At 43.2% G+C, this 22,237-nt stretch overlaps 1 protein-coding gene across 3 annotated transcripts in view; it reads right to left on the reverse strand.

Moving 5' to 3' along the window:
• Positions 1-467: 467 nt before the first annotated feature.
• The window catches only part of PGAP4 (post-GPI attachment to proteins GalNAc transferase 4), a 65,338-nt gene continuing 43,568 nt past the window's right edge, over positions 468-22,237 (reverse strand). For all 3 annotated transcript variants that reach the window (XM_052644732.1, XM_052644730.1, XM_052644729.1), the window contains 8 exons: positions 8,622-8,743; positions 7,567-7,778; positions 6,482-6,536; positions 6,030-6,190; positions 5,047-5,130; positions 4,139-4,313; positions 3,524-3,723; positions 468-926 (listed from right to left, as the gene is read on the reverse strand). In XM_052644732.1, the coding sequence (XP_052500692.1) occupies positions 831-926; positions 3,524-3,723; positions 4,139-4,313; positions 5,047-5,130; positions 6,030-6,190; positions 6,482-6,536; positions 7,567-7,778; positions 8,622-8,733 (1,095 nt within the window). In that variant the 5' untranslated portion in view covers positions 8,734-8,743 and the 3' untranslated portion in view covers positions 468-830. The remainder of the gene's footprint in view (positions 927-3,523; positions 3,724-4,138; positions 4,314-5,046; positions 5,131-6,029; positions 6,191-6,481; positions 6,537-7,566; positions 7,779-8,621; positions 8,744-22,237) is intronic.

The following is a 22,237-nucleotide window of genomic DNA, read 5'->3' on the forward strand; positions in this document are numbered from 1 at the left end:
CTACGTGGTGTGCTTGGATGTGCAGAGGAAGATGCAGTCCTGTGCCACCAAACCTGTGCCATCTGATGAGGAATGTTCCAAGCATCAGCATCACAGTGATTGCTTTATTACACTCCTTATGTTGTTTGGAATCATTTTACAATGTAGCTTGCTTCACATTATGAATAGCCTTCATTTCTAAATACCCTCAAACTTGAAATCTAGCTTGGTAGTTCTCAAACTTGGCTGGAGCGTGGCCTGAGCATCCTGGGTTTTTTAATTTTGCCAGGTTAATCCAACAAGTAACCAGTGTTGAGGATCCTGACGCTAATGGCAGTCAGGTCTGTAGAGTCAAAGGTAATGAAATGTATCAAGTCCTTTGAAAGCATGAGCACAAAGTAAAACCTGATATGAACCGAAGGTTTGTAGAACATTTTATTTCCTTTTTTGGTTGCAGCTGTTGCCTTCATAACCTACCACTGCTAAGACTGTTTAATAAGATGAGCTTCTCTGCACTCGGCTTGGGAGGTGTTTCATTTGGTGATCTGGATGGAGAGCTGGTTCTCTTTTAAAGTCTGTTCTCTTCTTAGATAGACACTTTGGGTGGGGAGCTAGAAGCATTGTAAGGAAACCATTGGGTGAGATTTCATCAGATCCCTGATATTCAGATTTATGTTTCCATAACTGATTTTTTTCCACTTGTGTCTAAGAAATTAACATGTGTTGTGTTTCCAGCAGTTTGCAACCTAATTTCATCTAATTTCCAGGGTCAGTCAAAAAGTCGTTGTTTCCTTTCAGCCCTCCTACCAAGACACCTAGAGCACCAGAGCCAAGCTGGTCAGCCTCGGGTTCTAGTAGGTATAGCTGGCAGTGAAGAGCGACTGGGTGGAAGCAGAGCCAGAAGAACCCATGTGAACATACTGTCCTTTGGCTGCCTGGCTGTTAGCCTGAAACACAAGTGTGAGAGAGGAGACCGAGTTAGAGCAACCTGCGCTTCATCCTCCTTGCTTCTCATTTGAAACCAGCTACACCTTCATGGAGATTTTTCATCCATACAGTGGTTTTGCTAAATATTGCTGCTGATACCATTTCTTCCTTTTATGCTTTTATCCTTACTTCCTTTTTAAAATTCCAGTTTTCTGAGCATTTCTCAGGCAAGCCTGAACTTTGTGTAACTAAGAAGATTTCTTTTTAGCACCAGCAATACTGCAACAGCCATCCTAGAAATTAAAACTGAGAAACTTCTCACTCATACAGTGATCGGGAAAAGGAAATCTCAGTTCCAATTTGGGAACCTTGGAATAGTAGTTGAGTAGTCTGCTAGGAAAATGACCAGACATATTGCCAAACATCAGGCAAGTGTAGCTGAAGCTTCACTATAGCAAAAAGAAAAAAAAAATTTAATAAGTTTTACATTTTCTACATATATTTGTCCATAAGAATATATAATTTTTATGTAGTTGTTATTGTAGTATCATTTGATACCCTGTGTAAATTCCAATTAAAGTTGACTTCAGAATTATGAAACCTGTCATAACACTCAAATGCCACTTAACAGTACCTGTCTTCAAGTCACTGTTGCCATTTTCTGATCTCTCCAGGACTTATTTCTACATCTACAATGATTTTCAAAGTTAGGTTTCATGGACCTAATTAAGCACTTGTTAGAAATGGAAATTCTCCAGCTTAACCCCAGATCTTCTGAATCAGAAACTCAGTGGCTGGGTACAGCCACCTGCATTTTAACATACCTTTCAGGTGATTTGGCTGCTGCTGCTGCTGCTAAGTCGCTTCAGTCGTGTCCGACTCTGTGCGACCCCAGAGACGGCAGCCCACCAGGCTCCCCTGTCCCTGGGATTCTCCAGGCAAGAACACTGGAGTGGGTTGCCATTTCCTTCTCCAATGCATGAAAGTGAAACGTGAAAGGGAAGTCACTCAGTTGTGTCCAACTCTTTGCGACCCCATGGACTGCAGCCTACCAGGCTCCTCAGTCCATGGGATTTTCCAGGCAAGAATACTGGAGTGGGGTGCCATCGCCTTCTCCGTCGGGTGATTTGGATGCATGCTCAACTTGAGAACCACTGTTCTAGATGACAAGCTTAGCATCCCTTCTTTTGTGTGGCTAACCCTTACTTGCATAATCCCTTCATCATATTTGCTATATCTTCCCACCTCATCAGCCACACACCAGCAGAGCCACACCCATCATCACCAAAAGGTAAAGCACTACCTCTAAAATCTCACACCTCTCTTACACCTCTGAGATGATGTTTTTAGCTTCTCTGTAGCCTTCCTTTCCTTTAGTGCCTTATCATCAAAATTTTGGCTATGCCTGATTCTTTGCCCAGGCTCCCCTCTCATCATCAGCAGCAAGCTGGTTAAGGCTATGACTCAAATTTGTTCCATCTCCCTGTTAAACTCTGATTCTTCAACCCTGCTCTTTCCCATTTAGGCTGATCTGAATCATCCTACATGCTGTCGGGAACATTCAGGATCTAATTTAACGTACCAAACAAATTCATTTCAACTGTGCCTTGCTTGATGCTTGGCCATAACCTCTGGTCAATTTCCTAGCAACTACTTCAACAACTATTCCAAGTTCCTCACTGTGAAGACCAAAATCTCCATTCCCTTATCACTCTCAACAGATGCCCTCACCTGTAATCAATGATCAACCACTGCATCTCTCCACCTCCACAGACTTGATTCCAAACTCATTCTGTTTCTTTTTTGCTATCTCTTCCCTCCTTTCTAAGACCAACTCTGCCACCTGTATTTAACATTTTGTCTCATGTAGCACTGTTTCCTCTAAGTTTCTGTCCTTTCCTAATCTTTAATCTCTCCTCTCGATCCTTCTGCTTTACATTTAAGCATGCCAAGCTCTTTCCTATTTGGCTAAACTCTAAGTCCCCTGAAGGCACTGGCTGTGTCTGCTTTGTTCACCCCAATCCTTGGTTCATATGTACTCAAAAAGGAATGTTAGTAGTTGAATAAGACCCTTCTTTGTCCTCATTGTTCCTGGTAACCTTTCTGTGTCTTTTTCTGACAAGCATCTTGAATGGGCACCTTTTCTTTATTGAACCCGTTTTGTTGAGGGTCATTGATATGCCCTTCAATGCCAGTATCTCCAAAGCCTTTTCCCACCTTTATTTTTAACCTCTTTGTAGGGTGCTGTTATTGACCCTTTGAAACTTCGTTCTGTTTGTTCCTAGAATCCTTAGTTCATCTTAATATATATAATCATTGCTTGTCTTGGTGGCTTCTCCTCTTCATCTTCTCAAAATGAAAGATATCCTATGTTCATTCCTTGGCCCTCTCATTGTCCCTCTAAAGTGTCTCTGTGGAATTGTCCTTCAATCTACTAACATCAATTATACTCCCTGTGTGGAGAGGTCAAAACTTGACCTTGACTTTCCTACTAAGCTCTAACGCCACAATTTCAAATACCTAGACACTCTCTGGAGTCCATCATGGCCTGAAGAAAGCAATGAGAGCCAGGTCCCAAGAATCCACTTGATTAGGTACATAAGAAGAAGTGTCTTACCAGGGCCCGCTTCATAAAGGCCTCCTGGGTTGCCTTCTTGTTTTCAGCCTTGCCACCCCATGCAGCCAGTGCACTGGCCTGCAGGGCCCGTCCGTAAGAGAAACTTAGTTTCCAGGGCTTTGGTAGAGGGCAAAGGTTGATAGCATTGAGGTTGAGAGTAGCATCCTCTTCACTCATGCCACCAGACAAAAAGCAGATGCCTGGAAGGAGAGAAGCCATTCCACTCCACTAATCTTGGCTCTGTACCCTGCTTGAGAAAGCAAGCAAGGAGCCTAAAAGAAACGTCATGGCTCAATCTTTTCCCCACTTGATTTGCATGGGACTAGGTTGGAGAAATTAGCTTGCCTTTGCTGAGGCTAGCTGGGCTGAGGAGAGAAGGGATTTAGTAAATAAAAGGGCAGTGAAATGTCGAGGAAATCAATGGATTGTATGTATTTTGGTGGACTCAGGATAGGTGGCATCATGGAGTTTGAGGGGGAAGCGTTGGCTACCTGTGAGATAGCAGAGATCTGTTTCATGGCTGGAAGGAGAGTCCTGGACATATGCAAATGCTTCTGGCACTCCTTCAAAGAGTGAGGACTAAGACCTCAAGTTAGAGAAGAAAGAAAATCTTACCAGGCACAGCTGCAGGAACGGTACGGTGGAGAGCTGTAACCGTGGCCATTGCCACCTGCTCTGGAGTATACTTCTTGGTGCAGGCATGTCCAGCAGTCACCATGTTGGGCTTCAACAAGGTGCCCTCCAAGTAAACATGATGGTCATTCAGGGCCTTGTATACAGCAGCCAGGACCTGAAGGACAAAAGACCCACATAGGTGAAACCCAGAGCCAGCCATAGAGTCATCTGACCATGGCTCTTCTACACTGTAGGGAAGGAGGATGAAGGAATTCCCACACATTGCTTGCCTGAAGCTTCCAACCAGCCCTCAGGCTCAATCAGGGTGATGCCTGCAAATCACAGCCAAGCCAGCCTGTCCCTGCTGCCCCTCCCCTAACTGCTCACTGCATGGACTACCCGGATGGCTCTGCTTCCCAGAAGCCCCTCACTGCTTCCTTGAAAGCCATATGTGAAAAAATCACCTTCTAATTACATTTTCTCATGGAAGCCTCATCTTATTTTAAAATCTCTTAAACATAACGGAAATGAGGTCCAAAAAGATAATATGACTTGCCCCAGGTCCCACAACTGGGAATATGGATGCTTAAACCCTGGCCTTGGTAATGCAGATCTGCTTTTTCACCAGGAGTGTACCATGTGCCCCCAAAAGTGGAAGGTTTGATAATACGTCCTCACCTTCTCAACACTGCATAATGTTTCTAACCGTAGAATACCTCACATGTAACAGCGGATATATAAGTAACAACTGTTACTTTAAAACAGATTTTTTTTTTTTTTTGTGGTACGTAGAAGTGTTTAATGACGTAAAACTAAAATTTCAAGAAGTACAGGAAAACAGCGTCTTTTACTTCTGTAGTAAAACAGATTTTTTAACCGGCATTGCCATCTTTATGTTTAAGACTTACCTTCTCAGTAACATACTGGCAGTGTTCCATGTCATGGCTGCCATCGGGAATTACCTCTGGTTCAACAATGGGTACCAGACCATTCTAAAGAGAAAAATGGAGGGGACAGAATGAAGCTCTGTTCACTGGGATCTTTTCCTTAAGTTATTTAACATTCCAACTGGTACAGGGTGAAGCCCTTATGGAGAAATATCTTATAAATGACTTAAAGTCAATGAAAATAAATTTAATGGGATATCTAGTGAGCATCTGTGGTTTAGCCAAAAAAGAACAGTGAGGAAAAAAAAAAGTTTTCCTTGAAATGGGGTACAGTAAATGCAAACTCTATTTTTGTATATCATTCTAGAGACTATTCTACTACCTCAGAACCTATATGTCATCCTTTCAGGGCAGGCAAGCTAAAGTCACCAATAAGGATGCCTCTCGTATGGGTTAATTAAGGAATTCAAGCAATGTTTTCAATTCTGATTGGGAAGCTCCAAGTGCCCACAATTCTGGTAACCCCAGCACTGTACCCACACAAGCAGTCAGACTTAAGTTGGATCCCAGAGGCACTTTGCAACAGGTTGGAAACTTTAGCATCAAGCTACCATGCTCTAACAAATTATTTGAATTGGAAACAGATCAAGGCTGTCACCCTTGAGCTGAGGATTAAGAGGATCATGTCCTTGGCCACGGTGGGGCATAGACATGCAAATGCCCTGGCCTCAAGAGATGATTGCTTTCAAGACTCAGTTTACAGTGCTTTGGTAGAAGGCCACACTTGATTATGTTTGCCTTTTGGATTCATTTGATTCTTTGTGGAACCAAATCTTACTCTACCACACCTAGTATAAGTAGTAAAAAAAAAAATTTTTAACGCTATCAGATTATAGTGGTGAGAAAAAAGGAAGGATCATGTATGGTTACAGTAAAATTAGAAAGTTGGGCTTTGAAGAAAACTCTTGCCTACTATATTTGAGGCCAAGGGTAAGGAAGAGCACCTGCTGACAGATGCTGGCATAGCGGGCGAGGGTGTTGGCGTTTTCCTGGATAGCAAGATGGGATGGACACTGGTTGTCAATCTTCAGCACAGCACGCCACTTCCCAAAGTCAGCACCATCTTTCTTATACTGAGCACAGCGTTCAGAAAGGCCATCAAGCCCTGCAAGTCATGAGGGAGAAAGATAAGCATTTTATGTGCACTGTCTACTTTAATTCCCACAACTATTCTGCAAGGTAGATATTGCTATCTCACTTTAATGGAGACTCAGAATATTTAAGTGACTAGCCTGAGGGCATACAGTTATTAAATAGAGTAGCTGGGGCTGAAGAACAGGTGTGTGGCTCTAAAACTAGTGTGATATTCACAGTTTGTTTCCCTCCATCACTTCTTTGCTTGTCATGATTTCTGGCATATATTGGCATGATTCATATCAGTGGGGAAAATCCTCACCTTGAACAGTGGTTTCTTTGTTTGTTCCTGCAAGCGGAGCAACTCCTTGATCTAACTGTGAATATAAATAATTAACAATTAGCAGGTGTCAGGTGTCCCTGGAAAATACAAGCAGAGCCCCTGGTGCTAAATAGTAGTTCTCATCTTTCACAAACTAAGGAGTTGAATTAGGAAGGTACACTAGTCATTGAGGGGACACAATTCAGTCCACAGTAGAAGTGAAGTTATCTGGAAAGAACAGTGTAAGAATATCAACACTAAGAGGATGGAAAGTATGGAAAGCACAGGCCTGGAGCTTGAGAAGCAAGAAGTAATCTGATAGCATCTGAGATGAAGAGGTGCCCGTACAAGAGCCACCGCCTTTAAATGAGTCATTCATTTATTCAAGAGACATTTATCGAGCACTGCACATATCAAGCCCTATGCTATCATAGGAGCTAAGAGGAATAGGGATGCAGCCTCTACTGTCAGCATAACAGAGGCTATGGTCATGAGCCCAAGAGGCAGCAGTCTGGGTTTGAACTGGCTCCAACTTTGCCTTGCTGTGGACAAGTTATACTCCTCCCTGTAATTCTGTTTTCTTGCCTCATCTCTAAAATAGGGATAATAATTGAGTCTATCTCTAGAGGCTGTGAGGAGTAAATGAGCGCCTGGAGTTGTAAGCACTCAACAAATACGGATGATCACCCTTGAGAAGTTCGTGAAGTTTTGGAAGACCTAGTTACAGTAGAACAGTTAAGTGTTTTAACAGTAATAACTACCATGAACTAAATAATAATGGTGTGACAGGCACTGTTTTACAAGCTCACTTTATTTTTATAAGAACTTTATGAGGAAGGTACTATTATTCCCATTTTTAAAATGAGAAAATGGAGACACAACGTGATGAAGTTCTTTGTAGGAAAATGGTTGAAAGAAGAAGGTACTGGAAAGGTCAAGAGGAGGATCTGTTTCTCAGTGGGATGGTGAGGATGGAAAGGAGTGAGAAGAGCAATTAGATGATGAGAGTGCTCCTCGTGTTGGCCCTGTCCCAACCTCTGTGTTGTGAGTGTGGCTGTGGTGAGATAGGAGTGAGATGTATTCACCTTGATTCCCACCACGATCCCTTTTTCCTTGAGGATGTCTCTGAACAGCTTTCCCTGGCCATCCTTCTGGTAGAGGGTCTCATGGAAGAGGATCACACCCCCGATGCTCTGGCTGACAGAGCTGTCCACAGTGAACAGGAGCTCGCGGAACTGCCGGCGGTTCTCTTCCGTGTTCTCCACCTTGATCCTTTGCAGGCGGTTCCCCATCGTGCCTACATGGGTTGGTGAAGGCAGCATAAGGAGCAGGCTGGTGCTTCCCTGCCAACCCCCTCCATACCAACCACTGATCCTCACCAGGATGGACAGCAATGCTCTTTTTTTATTCAGATCTTCAGAGCTCCTGACAATCTCATGGACAGAGGAGCCTGGTAGACTGCAGTTCATGGGGTCCCAAAGAGTTAGGCATGACTGAGTGATTCAGAGCTCCTCTCTCTTTTTTGTCTCCCCAGGAAAAGACCTGGCTGCTGTCACGATGCTGGTGAGGAAGCACAGGTGCTGGATGTGTCATCGAGGTGTATGCCACCATTGGGCACAAATGGGGCTGCAAGGCTCTCAGTCCTCTTTAGCTCTCCCCTGGTCCAGCCCTGATCTGACTGGATGTATAGACAGTGGAAGGAGGGTTTAGGCAGGCTCTTGACTTCTCTGACTCCTGTCATTTTATCGGGGGGCTGTTGAGGCCCTCCCTTGTGCCATCCTGAGCTGCTCTCGGTCACAAGCTCTGCCCCATTCCTGACATTGACACTTCGCTGCTCTCACCGCCCATCCTTGGCTGGCTTTACACTGACTTCTCATCAGCGGCAGAGGTCTCATCCTGCTTACTGAGTTCCTGGCCTGCTACAGCTTGGATGTAGGACTTGAGCCTGTTCACTTGGTTTTCAGAAATCTGTCTTCTGGAATGACAAGGCACAAAAGGTCTGTGCTTACTGAGTCTTCTGTTCCCCCTCCTGTGTACATAAACCTTTTTTTTCCTCTGAGAGGAGAGAGAATATGATCACGTTGCCTTTGCTAAGTGGAGAATCAGGAGGATGTTGGAGTGTGATGTTTCCTACACTCACCTACAGACTCATCTGCAGCCAGGATCCCCTTCCCATTGGCAACAATGCGTCGGGCAGTTTCTGAGAGTGCCTTCTTCTGTTCTGAAGTGAGGGCTGGAAACTGGTGGGCCATGGTGACAGGTCTGGAAAAGAGTGTAGGACAGTTAGTTGTGAATTGAACTGTGGGTCTTTCACATGGATTCATGCCCAAGACAGCATGTGTGCAGAAAAGCCCCATAGGCACCTCTGACATTTCTGGCCCATTTCTACAACTAGCTAAACAAATGAGGTCTGTTCTGTTTTAAAGCCTAACTAGTTGCAATTAGCCATAATGGATGAAGGTGGGATGCCAAATGTCATGGTGATCCTAAACAGAATGTCTTTCAGGAAATCACTGGGATGACTGATCTTAAAACTCAACCAACTAATGAGTGATCTGCTTAAATCTGACAAACAGGGATCATGGCAGTAATTGACTGTCTCTCTATTCTGTGGATTCCTGGTGCCATCAGGGGCCCTGGCTGACTTTGAGGCCAAGATAGTGAAGCTTTCCACCTCTGTGGCCATTCCTAACCTTACTCTGTTCGCCTATAGTCTCACCAGAGTATTGTCTAGGCAGCAAGCTTAAGAGGAGAAGCTGCCATTTGGCCTTGAATTTAACTTCTCTCCAGCTTTGGGACATAGAGGGTGGAGTGCATCTCCTTTTTCTTATCTTCGACCACCTGTGAGACTATCTGGGGCAGACGGGGAGGATTTTTCCTAACCTCTGGGCTGGACATTGGCCTCCAAGGATGCCTATGTCATGTGATGATTCCTGCTCCAGTAATTCTCAGCTTCACTGCTTTGGCAAGGACAGACTCTGGCTCAAAAATCCCCTACCCAAGCAACCTCTCAGTAGTGGTCATCTAAAGGCTCCTGTTTGCTGCCACTTAGGGCTAGTCTTGAAAATGCAAGCTCACAGGACTCTCATCTTGGATGTTAGAATAGGTTGGATTATCAAAGAAAATAATGGCAGTGAAGATTACCCTGTAGTCTCCTCCTTTCCCCTGTCTCCTCTCCCCTCATATACTCACACACAGGGTAGATGCCCTGTGTCTGCTTTTTACTTCCTGGAAACTAAGGGACCCCTCACTTCTCATTCCATCCATTCAGCAATGAGACGAGGACAAGTATTATCTTCATTAATTAATGAACAAGCTAAGACTTGGAGAGGCTAACTGACTTGTCCAAGGTCCCACCTAGGATGAGGCAACCCCACCCAGTTGTCCTTCTCATGGCAAATCAACTTTGAAATTTTCTGTGTCTTTTCAAAGCAAGCTGTCAGTATTCTATCCCTTGATAGAGAAGTCAGTGGCTACTGAACTAATTCCTGACAAGGTGTAATTGATGGCACTCACTGTGGCTACTCTCACGTCAACACTTAGCCCCAAGAACAGAACCACAATGCTGTCACTGGGGTACCAGAACAGGTAGTGGGCAGTAATCACAAAGAAGATAATTTTCCAATGCCCTTTACATCCCAGCCACCCGAAGACAGTGTTCCCCCTGTTTATATATTAGTTCCTAAATTGTAGTCAGGGACTGTTAGCTTTGGACCTGATCTCCAGACCTTCATGTCAGATTTAAGACAACCTGAGGTTGGTGAACTTCAAGCCAAAGTACAAATTTTCTCTATCAGTTTAGATTTCTCCTCTAAACTTTTCTCCTGTCATAAAGGAGTTGAAAAATACAACAACAACAAAATGTTTCTTTAATAAAACAAAAGAAAAACATAGCCCAATAATAGCAAATGCTGTTTACTGCCATGCACTCTGATAATTGCTTTACATCCACTATAAAGTGCACTCCCCACAATCATCTCAAAAGGTAGCCAGGCTTCCCCCTTTTCCATACCCTCTGCCATATAATAGATAAGAAAAAAATGTAAGATAGTTTAATTATTTGTCCCAGGACAAATAGCTAATAAGGCACATGTTGGGATAAGGAGGAATACTCCCTCTTCCACATAAACAGTGAGACTGGAGAAAGGAACTGGCCTTTAGGTGACTCTAATGTCCTTGGTGATTCTGCCCAGAGTGCCAAAAATCCTTGAGCTATGCATCATTAACCCCACACCACATTACCAATTCATAAATATCTGACACATTTACACAGAAGTAGATCAGACAGACCTGGGTTCAAGGACCAGCTCCGCCTCTTCCTCACTGGGACCATGGGCAAATTGATAACTTCTCTGAGTCCTAGCTTACTACGGATTAAATGGCTGTAATATTTGTTCTGGTTGTCTCACTGCAAGATGGATCACATGTGACCTGTGAGCAACCTACTCATTGTAGTTGCTTTGGATGTATTTGTGGAATCACATAATAAACATGAGGATGCTTTTTATAAACTTTATGAAAATGTCTGGAATCAGTATTTCTCAATTTTTTAATTAAAAAATAACTCCCTAAGGGATTTCCATATTTCTGTTTACTACCAAGTGATTTTCTTCCGTCTGAGTATGCTGACTCAACTAAAAAATAAAACAGAGAAAAGGTCAAATCGAACCAATACTGTTTACAAGAAGTTAAACTTCTACAGAGGGATTAAAGTTCTGTTCCACATCAGCACAAATATTGCTTCTCTGTTAATCATAAAACAGGGTCACAGGCTAATGTTCACCACTGGATGAGAGGAGGCCAGCTGGAAGTGGGTAATGATAGAGAATGATTTCTGTGTCCCTAAGCTTCTGCTTACTGAGATCTCATGCCAACTTTTTAAAAAGTGTGATAGGAAGTTGTTTACATTATATGATTAAGAAAAAATAAAGGCAAGTTTCAGAAAAGTATGCAATACATAATGTCACTCTTTTTTAAATTAAACAAAAATGGTATGCACACATACTGTTTATGGGTCTATATAAGCAGAGAATAACCACATTGAGCTTACTCCTGGGGAATGAAATAGGGTGGGGTGACTCTCATAGTTCACTTTATGGTTTTTTAAAATGTTTTATTTCTCAGTGAATAAGTTTATATATTATATTATTTACTAAACATAATATATTAACAGGTATAAGTGAAAGTGTTACCTGCTCAGTTATGTCTGACTTTTAGTGGACCCATGGGCTGTACCTCTGTCCATGAAATTCTTCAGGCAAGAATACTCTAGTGGGTTGCCATTCCCTTCTCTAGGGGATCTTCCTGACCCAGGGATCAAACCCGGGTCTCCTGTATTGCAGGCAGGTTCTTTACCTGAGCCACCAGGGAAGCCCCATATTATCAGGTAATACATATGCAAATCTGGGAGAAGGTTGCGAGCACAAACATACATGAATAGAAGGTAACTACAGAAAACAGAGCTACGGGTGAACTTAGAGGTATCTGTATCAACCTTGCTGACTTTAGAGATGAGGAAATTCAGGCCTATTCTTCAGTTAGTAGAACAAATATGGCAAAATACATCAGCAGCTTTTGATTTTGAATATCTTAAGCTGTAGGATTTTCATACGTTTTCTATAGTAGGAAATGTTATAGAAAGTATCAAATAAGGAAAATGTTTGACAATTCATAATCAAAGGACAACTATGCTCTGTGATGCCTGTTCCATTTTCTCATTTGAGCCGTGGGTGCAGACGAAGGGAAAAACAAGCCAAGAGTTCATTTCTGTGACAAAGAAACTTCAGTGCAAGTATTAGCAGGTGTGGGAAGAGAATGAAGAAAATTACAGAAGGAGATAGATATGTAAATAAATCATTGGAATAAGCAGCTGTTATGCAGGGAGCAGAAATGAGCACTCATTTAAAAAACTGAGTAGAATCTAACCAAATAGGACTATTCACTCTGTTTCCCCTAAGCCAAAGACTCAAAAGAGCCCTCTTACAGGGACTGCTGGTAACTGGATCAGTCTGGATCTACCAGAATGGGTAGAGAGGAAAACAATCATTTCAGCAGATCACCACACTTTCAGCCACCATCACACTTTTCCTGAAAACAAAAGCCAACAAACGTTCCTCTCTGTGCTTAGTGCTATCACTAACCTCTGACTCCCTGGTATTCTCCAGGTAGACAAAGGAGGTTCTTTACTTACAGTTTGAGAGAGGAGAGTCCTCTTAGATCTGTCAGAAGCTGTGAATGAGGCAGCAGCTGCCAAATAGGATGAACTTTCGGCAACACCCAGTTTTTATAGACTTCTCACCCAAGTTGGGTTGTTTTTTTTTTTTCCCCTAACTTTTAGCCTCGCTTTCCCACCTTGGCCTGGTAGAGAGGTGTTTAACCAATAACTCTGATTGGCTCATAAATAGCCAATCCTTCTAATCATGCTCACACACCCTCTGTACTCAGTGTTAACACTGTAAGGGACATCTGGAGCCCTCGTAGTTCTCAATCCAGATTCTCTATTTTACAAATGAGGAAACACAGACAAAGGATGAGGAGCAGTCAGGCACCGAGTAGATGACTGGGCTCTGGAGTCCACCAAGGAAAACTGGGAAGCATGCTAGCTCAGCTCCAGCACTTACACACACATGACCTTGGTCACGGTTATTTTCACTTCTCTGAGCCTGAATTTCCTCCTCTGTAAAGTGGGATCTGAACTTCACAAAAGCATTGAGTCTGAAAAGTGCCTGCATAGAGGAGACACTCAAAGATCCTTCCCAGTGCCTCAAACCAAGCTGGGCTCCCCGATGCTTTTAATGTCAGAACACAATGTCTCTTTAGTCTCATTCTCTCTCAACCTTTATATTTTTGTCTTTAAAGTTGGTAAAAACTAGAATAAAACTCAGAGTGACTGATGTAAGCCATCAGCTCCCCTAGTTACAGCACTGTCTGAGGACTAGTTCATTCTACAGCGTTTTTGTTTTTTTTTTTTCCTCTGAGCATTAAACCCAAATCTAATTCAAGAGAAGGCAAATAAAAATAGTGTATGCTTCCTAAGTTAAATAATGAAAGAGGCAAAATTTGTGGGGAAATCTAAAAATAATGCAATGATCATGATCACAGGAAAAGTATAATTCTCAGAAACATTCTCCTTTGAAATAACTCATAACATAGGAGGAAAAAAACCCTCAAAACCGAAGTGCTCTGTGGTATACAGTGCAATACTATAGTGAGGGAAATACCCATGAAACGAAGGGGAAAGAAGCAGAGCACTGCGTTTAGAGTTTAGGCTCAGACAGCTTCTGAAGGTGGAAAGTGTTACACACTGAATGTGACTACTGAAGGAAACTGAAATGTTTGAAACACAAATTTGAGGCTCATTTGTCTAGGGAAGTTTGGCCAAGGGCTGTCCTAAGGATAACCGAGGGTTAAACCACGGAAAGTTCTCATCAGCTCTGCTGACTTCACCGGCCTCCCCAAGGCACACTTCCTGGTGCTCATTCAAACACCTGGTGCTTGACTTACCAGACTAGGATGACTGATCTTGAGACATGTTGAAGTTTCATCAAATTTGACTTTTGTCAGAGGAGAAAGGAGGAATAAGAGGTGGATGATGATGAAAGAATAGAGAGTGGGGTTAGTAATAGTTGTTGGGCATCAGGGCTGGGGTGGTCAGAACTGTGACTGGAACATTTTACCCACTGGGAAATTTATGGTAGAGATAATTTTCCACAGACTACTAGGACTAATTATTTTTGTTGTAATAATGACAACAATAACAATAATAATGGCTCTTTTTTGAAGTTTTATGATGCACTTGATTCTTTTCATGTATGATCTCTAATCTAGCGCCTCTCTCAGGAAAGGTTTATTAGCCCCATTTTCTGGCTCAGAGAGATTAAGTAACTTGCCTTAAGTCACAGGAAAGGTACACGGAGTACCTGTCTCACTCCAAGTCAGGGCGAGCTGCTTACGTTTTGGTGACCTCAAACTGCAGAGATTCGCTCTCTCCCTCTCCACCTCCCAGCAGTTTGTAACCTTGGACATTAAATCTGCATTAATCAGGGAAGGATGACTTGCGTTTGCAGACCAAGGTGGCCCTGATCTGCTGAGCGTCGCTTCACGTGAACAGCAGAATGGCCAGGCATGACGGAGGTGCATGAATTCATCTGCCCCCGAGTGGTGCCGCCTGCTGCTACTCCATGGCATCAGCATTTGGCCACCTCCACGGTCTGACGTGCAACTGAAGCTCAAAGTTCAGGAAAGCAAGAGTGACGCTTACTGGATCTTATAGAACCAGCAACTCCTGTGAAACACAGACTGTTTACAGTTTTTTTGAGTCTCTTAACTCAGTAAAATATTAAAATTGAGATGTCATGATATGTGAACTTGGAGGCTGTGGAACATTGCGGAATCTCCTAATCTCGTTATTCCTCAGTTTCACTATCTGTAAAATGAGCTGGTAATGCCTCCATCAGAAATTGATTATGAAGATGAATGAAATAGCATACAACTAGGAATTTAGCACAGTTATTTCACTAAATAACTGGATCTGAATACATAATTCTGATTTAGAGGCCTCTGACTGCAGACTCTTCTCATAGGCAATGATAAGACGGCATCATTCCAGATCATTACTTTCAAAACCTCCAACAACTGCCTAATTTCTTTCACTCTTTCCCCACTCTGGATACTTCTAGCCTGAATATGATTTTACATGAGTTAAATGATCTCATGCATAGTATGAGGTCTGGGTCTACAAACTTGCACATGCAAATAAACCTTGTGTTTCTCAGGTTATACTCACTGTAGGATTAGTAATGTTATGGAAAAAGAACTTCGTAAAATGGGGTCAAATCTTCATAGTGCAAGGAAGAAGCGGGGATGGAATTTGTCTGTGCCAGGTGTTAGTTGCAGCATGAGGGAACTTTCGCTGCACACTTAAACTCTTAGGTGCTGCATGTGGGATCCAGTTCCCTGACCAGGGATCAAACCTGGGCCCTTGCAATGGGAGTGCGAAGTCCCAGTCCCTGGACCGCCAGGGAAGTCCCTCAACATATTTTAAAACATCTTTCCTAACTTGTAGGACAGACATTTCCCTATGTATTACAACCCGCTTTGGTGGCTGGGATGGGTTCAGGACCCTGAAAGCAGCAGTGACTATTTTGGTCCCAGTGACAGGGCAGTGTTATCTCAGGATAGTTCACAAAATTGTTACTGAGGTTCTGGATGAATAGCACTTTGTTCACTATAGGGACTTTTTGTAGAGGATACACGTTTGTAGCAAATATAAAATGAATAAGACTGGCCTGTTCTCAAGAAACTTATAATCTAAGAGGTGGGAGGAGCAGGTTGAGGTCAGAATCAAATCAAACCAAGTAGTAAGAAAATGTATATGAAAGTATCAAGAGATAGTTGTAGTGGTGGCTGTTACCGCAGGGCTCATGAAAGACTCTATAAAATACACAGATGAAAAGCCTAGACATTCTGGACTTGTACAAGTCATGTTCCATATCAATTGACTCAGCCCATCAGACTGTAGAACCTATGTGGGCTGGGGCAGTGACACCTTGCCACTGTTTTCCCAGCAATCGGCACCATGCCTAAAACACAGTAGGCACACACTCAATGTTTGCGAATAAATGAATTAATAAATATATGAATCCTTTCCTATCCATGTCAGAAAAGTCTAGAGTAATTGTCTGATAATTCCTATCTCTGAGAACTTTGAAATCATTAAGGGGTAGAACATAACCATTACTTTCTTCTAAGACTGTATTAGATTCTGAAAGTTCTTCCATCATTGTTTACTGGAATTTCACAGGCAACCAGGCTGCAGCTCCCTTAAAGGGTACACATGAACCACAGCCCCATCTCCCCTTTTAAAAAAGTGTGGTAAAACAAACATAATATAAAATATAGCATCTTTAAGTGTTCAGTAGTGCTCATTAGTGTTCATACATTCACACTGCTGTGTATCCAATCTATAGAACTCTTCTCATCTTATAAAACTAATACTTTGTATCCGTTAGACAACCATTCTCCACTTCTCCCTCTACAGCCCCTGGAAACTATCTTTCTACCTCCTGGCTCTGAATTTACTCTAGGTATCATACAAGTGGAATGATTTAGTTTTGTATTTTTGTGACTGGCTTATTCACTTAGTATAATACCCTCAAGTTTCATCCATGTTGTAGCACATGTCAGATTTTCCTTCTTTTTAAAGGCTGTATAGGACTTCCCTGGTGGTTCAGTGGTTGAGAGTCTGTCTGCCAGTGCAGGGGATATGGGTTCAATCCCTGCTCTGGTAAGATTCCACATACCCCAAGGCAACTAACTCCGTGCTCCACAACTACTGAACCCACGCGCCACAGCTACTGAGGACCTCATGCTCTAAAGTCTGTGCTCTGTGACAAGAGAAGCCACAGCAAAGGGAAGCCCAGAGACAGCAATGAGAGAGTAGCCCCTGCTCTTTGCAATTAGAGAAAGTGCGCGCACAGTAACAAAGACTCAACACAGCCAAGAATATTGTTTTTTAATTTTTAAAGGCTGCATAATATTCCAGTGTGTGTACACATATCATATAACACATTTATAGATACAGGTTATAGATATAGACATAGGTAAGTATAGACATCACATTTTGCTATTCTATTCATTGGTCTCTGGACACCTGAGCTGCTTTCACCTTTTGGCTATTTTGAATAATGCTGCTATAAAAATGGGTGTGCACATATCTAAGATTGTGCTTTCAATTCTTTTATGGTCCCTTTATGAATGTAACAACTTGATTGAAAGAGAATTCACATGCCATACAATTCACTTGTTTAAAGTGTACAATCCAATGATATTTGGTATATTCACAGAGTATTACAGGTCAGCTTATGAAAGACATGTGGTGGGTTTTCAAAAAGCTCGGAATCTGAGGGTATAAACTCAGAGCACCAGAATGAAGCCCAGGGTCAAGAGCCACTGGGTGCAGCAGATGTGGGGATGGAAGAGTCAGGGATCATCTTTCATTTTCTCATGGTGAATTTTTTCTGTATCATTATCATGCTTGCTGCTGCTGCTGCTAAGTAGCTTCAGTCGTGTCCGACTCTGTGAACTCTGTGTATTTTAGGAAGACTGGAGTACCTGTGTATGTTCATATATCCCAGATGAATAAATTTAAAGCAATCCAAATTCTAGGGTTTAGAATACCACTACCTTGAGACTAGAGAGTAAAATTGAAACTGAAATATGATTTTTTAAAAAAAGTTTTCTGTTTTCTTGTCTGAAGAAGAGCGTTTGTACAGTTAGGATGCTGTGGAGGCAAAGTGAGCTGGAAAGAATGGACTGGAGAATTTCAGAACTGCTGAGTAACCAGTGCTTATCTGATAGGAAAGTTACTCTGCGGTCAGCAGTGACCACCACTGTTAATTTTCCCCGGTCCCTCACAGTGGGTTGTTTACTGCTTTGTCGGTGTTTTCTCTTGGTCTTTTGCTCAATCATCTCAAAGTCCATTTTTTCTCTCACTATCTAATCAGAATTATCAGTCACTTATGTCATTTATGACCTCCAGCTTAGTATTTCTGTCGCTCTCCCTTATCTCTTTAGTAAAACTACCTAGTGATCTAACTGCACCCCTGACTAGCCACGGGACTGAAGGAAATCACATTCTTCCAGTCTGCCTTCCCTGATGTGGAAAGTGGATCCAGTGATACTATGCCTGTCTACCAACTTTACCATTTTGTTGCACTAATTGAACAATAGCATCTAAATAAGTGCTTGGAATATCATAACCCTAAAGGAATTAGAAAGGGTAGTAAACCATGTTACTTCATGGAAGCAGGCATCACACTGCTCTGCAGCATGTACACACACACATACACACACACACACACACACACACACACACACAGGAGAATCAGAAAACAAGGCTCTGGCCTTAGCTGTACCCTGAATAGACGAATAACATGGCCCAAGAAAGCACACAGGCATTTGTTGAGCATTTACTTCTTACAGGACCTTTTCTAGGCACTTCAGGTAGAACACTTTATTTAATCCCCACTACATCCATCACCAGGGTAGGCAGCGTTTTAGGGGACAGAGTTGACCCTGTCTCTGGCTAAAGAGTTACTACACCATTAGTAAAGCATCAGGGAAAGGACTGAGATACAGATCTGTGACTCTAAAGTCATCCTGGGACCTTGAGCTCATGATCTGCACAGTGAAGGAGGGGGTCACTTCTAGCTCTAATATTCCGAGGTCTTGTCCCCTGAAATTGCATGTGTTTTACACACACAGTTGTCCTAAAACAAAGGAAATGATTTTAAACAGCAAGATGAGAAACTTGAATAAGACCATAGAAAGTTTTCTTTGGGGAAGTAGTGTTGAAATGGGTTATTTATTGACTAGAGTTTCTCAAAATACTGCTGTGTATGAAAGAAACTGGTTGGTTCTAATCCTTTGTCTCTTATTCCCCTGCTCTTTGGGTTTGTTTTATCCCACCTCAGCAGTCTTTCGGAATGAAAAGTGCCAGGCTGACCAGATCCAGAATCACATTTTCCATGAAAGCGGAACAAAAGGCCCTGACACTGAGGGGCAGGCAGCCAACCAGCATATGCAGCTGTCAGGCCAGTCAGTGGCTTAGTGGCCACCTCAGTGCCACCTACCCTCTCACAGAAAGGAAGAAGAGGGTCACTGAGCTTCCCAGGTAATAAATCTAGTCACTTAGAAGCTCAGCACTCTGCCTTTCTGAAGTCCAGTCATACATTTTCTCGGCGAGTCAATATAATTTAGTCATTATGAATTTGAACTCTAAAGTCATCTAGAACTTGCACTGAATTTCACAGCTTCCTGGCTGTGTTACTTTGGGCAAGTTCTCTAACTTTGCTGAGCCTTGGTTTCCTCAGCAGCAAAATGATAATAAAACTTAGCCTACAACCTTGTTGGAGGATTGGATTGAATAATGAACAAAAGGAGCTAAGTATAATGCCAAACAAAAATTAGGTACTGGATAAATAGCAGATATTGCTGTCAGCATAATCATTCTTCCTCCTTCCCACATTCTCCAAATTCCTTTCTCTCTATCACCAAAGAGGAGTTGTTCCAAAATTTTTGCTTCCCCAGCACTCAATCTCATCATCTCCTGTGCCTTTCATCCTGAATTCTTCCATCTCACTCCCACTCTCACAAGCTTTCTCCATTTACTATGCAGAAAAATTAAGCTGGATGCTGAGTCCATCTCAAAAGTTGCATACCTACACCCAAGAAGAGGTACCCTCTCAGAAAGTGGTGGAGAGCTGCAGATGAGGAATGACTTTTTTCACCCATTATACAATGGAAAGAAGAATGACTTATCCATTGGAAAAGATGAAGAGAGGTTGAAACAGATGAGAGGACACTGAAGAAGATGGCAATATTATGTGTGGAAAGTATAAAGGGGAATGAAGGAGACAAGACAAAGAGAGAAGGCTATGCACCCAGGCTTCCAGACTTAGAAGCAGACTGGGTGGCAAGAAGGGTCCACCCTGCCAGGCAGGCAGACAAGCTGACTTCATTAGCACTCCTGTGATGCACCGTTCACCATACAAGACTGGCCTGCCTTGTGGCCACTGCATGCCTATCCTCTGTGGCACAGCTGACTCTTAAACATGCTAGGACCCACTGGGCTACCAGTTGAAGGTGAAAATAACAGACTGGAACATGTTGTCTCTGTGGCTTGGAGCCCAGGGAGGTCCTCATCCAATGACTGGCACCCCAGGAGAGGAGGCTGCATGCCAAATGATCATGACCAGGCAGTGGATGCCCTGATTTCCTTGTAGGGAGGAATAAGGGGAATATTCACCCTTTTAAAAATCTGTTTCCTGTCCTGGGCCTACCCTCTTCTGTCTCTCATTTTATTGCCTCTCCTTTGATCATTTGCCAAGTGAGAACAGAGCTCTTTGATTCCAGGAAGGACTGTTAAAACTGTCACTTAAAAAAACCAGGAAGAAAAAAGGCAGTCACTTATCACAAATAATTATACGCTAGAATGCCATGGTTAGAGAAAACACGATTACCTCCTGCTAGTGCTCTTGTTCACATGTGTGTAGGTAAAGTTACCATTTTTCCCATGTCCTTTCCTCTCCCCAATCACTAAGGCACTTGTCTCTAGGGTCTTTTTTCCCTTATAACTTCTCCCATATCCATCTCGAACCTAAGAGGTTAGCTGCCTATAGTGGTTCTGCAAAAGAGAAGGTCCGTTTAGGATCCAGTAGGAAAGAGAAAGCAAGACCATAAATAGATATACATAACTCAGATCTCAGCTCTGTGCACCTTTTGTGGGTGTGTGTGTGTGTGTGTGTGTGTGTGTGTGTGTGTGGTGGTGGTGATGGGGGTGGGGGTGGAGTTTGTACTGCCCAGCATGCAGGACTGGTTCCCCAATCAGGGGTTGAACTATTGCCCCTACACTGGAAACACAGAGTTTTAACCATTGGCTGCCAGGGAAGTCCTTCTCCTTGCCTTTTTAGATCCACATGTGCTTGGCTCAAACCTCCATTTTACAACCTCAAAAAAGCCCAGTGCCTTCCTCCACTTTGAGGAAATTTCCCAGGGGAGCTCTTGGAAATTATTAAGGTCACTCTGGCTCAGAGCTTCTCCTTTCACTGATAGTTCAGCCAAGCACAGGAGTCATTCTTCCAGCCCCAGGGCACCAGTTCTGCCCAAGCCTTGGTGACCCAAATGGGAGATTCCACTCCTTCATTCAGTTCAGTTCAGTTCAGTTCAGTCGCTCAGTCGTGTCCGACTCTTTGTAACCCCATAAATTGCAGCACACCAGGCCTCCCTGTCCATCACCAACTCCCGGAGTTCACTCAGACTCACATCCATCGAGTCAGTGATGCTATCCAGCCATCTCATCCTCCGTTGTCCCCTTCTCCTCCTGCCCCCAATGCCTCTCAGCATCAGTCTTTTCCAATGAGTCAACTCCTTCATTAGACTTCCACAAAAAAGCAAAAAAAAAAAAAAAGACACAAAGTTCACTCTCACAAAGTTCTCTGGTAATGTTAAAATATAAACTGAGGAATATTAAAAATATGGGAATTTACTTGAGCAATGCCAGCTGATTAGAAGTGCTCTGTAGAAGGAAGCTGGGGAACCGCTTTCATAGAGCACAGGTGGAAGCCAAGGAAGGCATCTCATGGCCTCCTTGCTGAATTCATTTAACAGCAGACATCACTAAAGGTGTGTGGAAACGGGAATTACCTGGCGGCCACAGAACAATTTAAAATTGAGCATTAGCCGTCCCTCGTTCCAAGAGCCTTCTGAAACACAGCAGACGTAAGATGCCGCAGTGTCCTTGCCCCCACCTCCCATGCTCCTCCTCACTTCCTCCCTCGCAGACTGCCCTTGGAAGTGGGGGTTGATTCTGCTCTACCAACTGAAGCAGTGCCCCCTCAACTCACCTCGAAACATTCTGTCTCCAAACAAATCCGCTTGCGCGATCGACGCGCCATCTACTCCGCTCCTGAGGCGCGCTCAGGAACCCTGAGACTTCCTCTTCTATGGTGCACCTTCCTTTAAAGGAACCTTCCTTCAAACACCTTCCTTCGTGTTAGATCACAATTTTGAGTTCTCACTTAAGGCTATTCCAAGGGTGTGTGGTGTGGGGCACGAGACTGGCAAGCCCTTGCTGGCGAGTTCAAAGGAATGTTCTCTCCCTGAGAAGAACAGAAACGGCGCAGGCAGATCAGAGTTGGGTCTGTGCTAAGTCTCGAGCTCTGACACAGAACTTCCGGTGCGTGTCGTGGATGTGGG

Source organism: Budorcas taxicolor, chromosome 8 (assembly GCF_023091745.1).
Source record: "Budorcas taxicolor isolate Tak-1 chromosome 8, Takin1.1, whole genome shotgun sequence".
NCBI classification, from domain to species: Eukaryota; Metazoa; Chordata; class Mammalia; order Artiodactyla; family Bovidae; genus Budorcas; species Budorcas taxicolor.